Source organism: Lipotes vexillifer, unplaced genomic scaffold (assembly GCF_000442215.2).
Source record: "Lipotes vexillifer unplaced genomic scaffold, Lipotes_vexillifer_v1.1 scaffold717, whole genome shotgun sequence".
In the NCBI taxonomy this organism is placed as follows: Eukaryota; Metazoa; Chordata; class Mammalia; order Artiodactyla; family Lipotidae; genus Lipotes; species Lipotes vexillifer.
Window position 1 is genome coordinate 2,276,657 of NW_006798707.1, and position 4,136 is coordinate 2,280,792.

Consider the following 4,136-nt stretch of genomic DNA (forward strand, 5'->3'; position numbering starts at 1 on the left):
GGGAGGGTGGCGCTGCGCCCGCCTCCTCCCGCGCCTCCTCCTCCTCCTCCTCCTCCTCCTCCTCCTCGGCCTTCTCCCTCCGCCTCCCCGCGCGCTCCTCCCTGCAAGGTGGAGTCTGGGGTTGACGTGAGGTACAGGGGCTGGAGAATAAAGAGTGTGGAGTTGAACTCGTGCCATTGTAGTGACTCATCTCGGGCAGAACGCTGGGGCTCCGAGCAAACCAGCGAGCAAGCGAACGGCGTTCGGCGGGGACAGAGAGAGGGAGTGAGAGAGGCGCGGACGGGCGACGCGGGCCCGTCCGGGAGCGGGCGCCGGGGAAGGGGCGCAGGTCCGGGCGCCGCAGCTGTGGCACGGGGAGCGGGGCCGCGTCCCTCTCCGCGCCGGCTCAACTGGAACCCCACCGGCCGCGGGCCGGGCGCAGGCTGCCTTCTTCTAGTCAAGTGTCCGAACCGCTCGAAACTCCGGCGGCGAGTCGGCCACAGGAAGTTTATTCTCAGCTCCTTTTCTAAAAGGAGGAAATAGAAGTTTCTCCAAGCGGGCAGCCTTTCTTTTCGCCTTTTTTTGCCCTGCCTTAAATCGGGGGTCCCCAAACCTGGCAGGCTTGACTCGCCGGGCTCCTATTCTTTTTTACTTTCCAATTTTTGATTGAGCCGGCGGTCCGGGCTGAGCTCCGGTTGCGCGCGGGGGCGGGAGGGCGCGCGCAGGGGAGGGACAGAGGGACGCGCGGACTTTTTAGTGGGAGGGACCGGGTGGACAGCCGGACCCGCAGCGCTCGTAGAGCAGGAAAGAAGTGCAGCGCTTGGCGCTCGGGGGGCACTGTTCCCGGGGTGTCGCAGCCGAGGGGGCAGAAGCCCGGGAGCGAAGACTAGAGCCCGAGGCGCGGCCCGCAGGGAGCCAGCGTTCAGCAGCCGGTGCGCGGCCTCGGCGAGGGCGGGGGAAGAAAAACACCCTGTTTCCTCTCGGGCCCCCACCGCGGATCATGTACCAAGATTATCCCGGGAACTTTGATACCTCATCCCGGGGCAGCAGCGGCTCTCCTGCGCACGCCGAGTCCTACTCCAGTGGCGGCGGCGGCCAGCAGGTAGGTGCGGGGCCCGGGTGCACCTGGCGGCGCGGGTGGATCACCGCCTTCCTCGCCGCCACTGCCTCTCTTGCTTTCTTTTCCATTTCTTGGTTTGGCGAGAAAATTCCTATGGGCCACCATTGTAAGTTCTGGATTTTCGTCTTGTCCTGCCCACACCTCCTTTCATCCCCTCTACCCAACGCCAACACTTTTTTTTTGTTTGTTTTTTAACTGGAGCGGCGAGCGGGCTGGAACAGCCAGCAAACCCTATCCTTCACACTACATCTTATCCAGACCAGCTCCTGGAATTGCAGGTCCCTTTCCCAGGAGCCTGTACCTCCTCTCCCAGGAATCCACCTCCATTCTCCTCTCTTTCTGTGGTGGACCAAAAAAAAAAAAAAAAAAAAAAGAAAAATCTTTGCACCCACGGGCCCCTCCCTACATCTCGGGACCTTATTCTTGCGAAAAACCCTCTCCTTCTCTTCCCCGGCCCCCATCGGTCTTAATTTCTGAAAAATGTTGGGGACTCGGAAACATGGTTGGGCTCCTTCAAGTAATCCGGAGTGGGCGCGGGTTGGCGCTCTGGGAATCAGGTGCGAAGGTCAGGACGGAAGGAGGAGGTCAGCCTTGATTGGCTCGGCTGCGCCTAGGTGCCCGGCGCCCATCCGTCTCCTGTTAGGGTCGGAGAAGGAGTCTGCACTGCCACCAGAAGGGGCGCCTTGTGGGTCTGGGAGTACCTTGGGGCAAGGACGCCTGCAGAGAGAAGGGGGGCGGGGAGGGTGGAGAGACCTCGCTTGGGCTCCTGAGTGGTTCTGGAAGCCGAAAAACAACTTGTTTCTAAAGCAGGCGGACTGGTTTGCACTGGAGGGTTTGTGCGTGCGATCTGTCTATAAATACCAGCATAAATAAATACCAGAAGGGTGCTGCTGGGTTGGTGGTGCTGGTGGGGTGCCTGTCCTCGGCAGCAGCCACCCCCCCACCCCGAGGCTTGTGAGGGAGCTGGCTTAGCAAACAAGGCCGCTAGAACCTGAAACCCGCCTCAGTCAGGATCTGCAGAGTCTGTAGCCAAATTGGCTGCAGCAAGGGTTGCTCTGGTAAGGCAGTGGCCTTGGCCTCTATACGCCAGCCAACCAGAAGGGGTTGGGGTGGGCTTCCAGGGAGGAGGGACCCTGATGGAGAATAAAATGGAAACACGGTTCTCTTTGGTAACTGAAGAGGGGTATCTTATTCCAGAGTGGCTCACCGTACCTGGTGAGTCCTCAAAACGGCTTTTCTGTGTCTTCCCTCTGCCTGCCCTGGTGTCCCCATAAGCACCACTGTAGAGAGCCTAGTCTGTGCACTGAGGGTGCAGTGAGTGCACCCCTAATGACGGATACCAAGGTGATGAGTTTCAAATTTTGTTCCAAAGTGTTTGATTTTGTTTGCTTTCCAGCCCATTTGGTGGTTTGTATTGAATCCAGCTATCGTTAGGCAATGGGTTAGAGTCATTTATAACCCATTCCCTCATTCTCCAATTCAACAGCCCCCAAAAAGTCCCTGTCTGCCTCTCCGAACCAGGAAGGGATCTTTTGATCTCTCATCTGCTCCTTTGGCTGCCGTTTCTGTGGCACTCATCATTGAAATGTTACAACCTCGCCGCCTGGCTTTTCTCAGACCCTGGGGCCTAGATGGGAAGTCAGACCGGACATCAGTGCCCCAACTGAATAATCTGTGTCACTAGGGCTTTGAGCCCAGGATGTGAGCGGAGGCAATTCCCTGTTTTGGAAGAAAATCAGACAGGAAACCAGTGCTAGGAAGAAGGAAGAGAACTCAGTCCAGCAGAGTGTAATGGGGCCTCATTACCGAAGCAAAAAGCAGCTGTTGGTTAATTCCTAGCATGCTGTAACACATGAGGATTTTGCAATTAGTAATAACTGGTGCACAGGGTGCTTGCATATACGCCTGCCCATTCGGCCCAGCAGCTTGAGTGAGGCGCCTTTCAAACCAGAGGGATTGGCAAGGTATTGTAGCTTTGGACAAGTTTCTCAGCCTATCCACTCCTGAGGGAGGGGGTGGGGGAGGGAGGCAGGGTTTTTTCCTATCATCTCTGTGACTTTGAGCAGAGCTGTTCTGTGGTCCTAAGGACTGCCGCGAGAAGCTTTTGTTACTTCACAAGTCTGTGACCCCACTCTGGCTCAAGGTAACTTTATTGCATACCAGATAAAACCTGTAATCACTTTATTTCTCTTAGCTTCCTTTACGGGGAGACTTTCCTGGCAGTTAGTGGTGGGCCTTCCTTTTGTGGCATCTCAGCGGGCCAATCAGTGTGAGAGCATTCTCTGGTTTCACCCTGGGCAAGTGAATATTATTCTTTTCTGCTCTCTTTGTTTGTGGGGTCTGATATTCCTGAGAAGTTTGTTGCTGTTTACTCAACCTAGCACATTCCTCTCCTCTCTCACTTCATAAAGCTTGATCTTAACACATGGCCATGAGTTTCAGTGACTTGGGGAAGGTGGGGGGGGCAGATAACTCTGTTGAAACCTCTGTTCTTGTATATGGCAGGAACTTGAAGCATGAAAAATATTTCCTGTTCCAGTTATAGTTTTAATCTCAGAGGTTGGTCATTGGTGATTTGATTTGTCACTAATAGTTGCACACACCTCCCCCTCCTGGCTTTTTCTTTTTATTGTTGTGTTGTTGTTGTTTTCTCTCTCTCTCCTAACTTTCCTAGGAAAACACCTACCAGATATATGCCCTGCCTGGCTGCGCGACTCTTAAACGGTTTCAGGCCCTGAGCATTACGCAATTCAGCCAGTTACACAAACATAGGTCATTTCATAACTTGTTTTCATCAGCTGGGCCCCCTTTTAATGAAAAACAAAACAAAAACAAGACCCAGAACTTTTCCAAGGCTGCCATTTGTCTGTTCCTCAGATAACTTGTGAAAATAAATCAAGGGGGACAGTTCAAGGAATACCAGACTAGCTCTCTTCTTTGGCAACCATCCTTTTCCAAGACACACACGCGCACACACACACACACACACACACACACACACACACACACACACACACACACACACACACACACACAC

General features: G+C 54.5%; 1 protein-coding gene across 2 annotated transcripts in view; it reads left to right on the plus strand.

Moving 5' to 3' along the window:
* The first annotated feature begins 768 nt into the window (after positions 1-768).
* FOSL2 (FOS like 2, AP-1 transcription factor subunit) overlaps positions 769-4,136 on the plus strand; it is an 18,687-nt gene continuing 15,319 nt past the window's right edge. Inside the window, exon 1 of one of the 2 annotated variants that reach the window (XM_007470865.1) lies at positions 769-1,081. In XM_007470865.1, the coding sequence (XP_007470927.1) occupies positions 980-1,081 (102 nt within the window). In that variant the 5' untranslated portion in view covers positions 769-979. Of the gene's footprint in view, positions 1,082-2,996; positions 3,064-4,136 lie in introns of those variants that run through there. The other variant, XM_007470866.1, reaches the window with a different exon arrangement.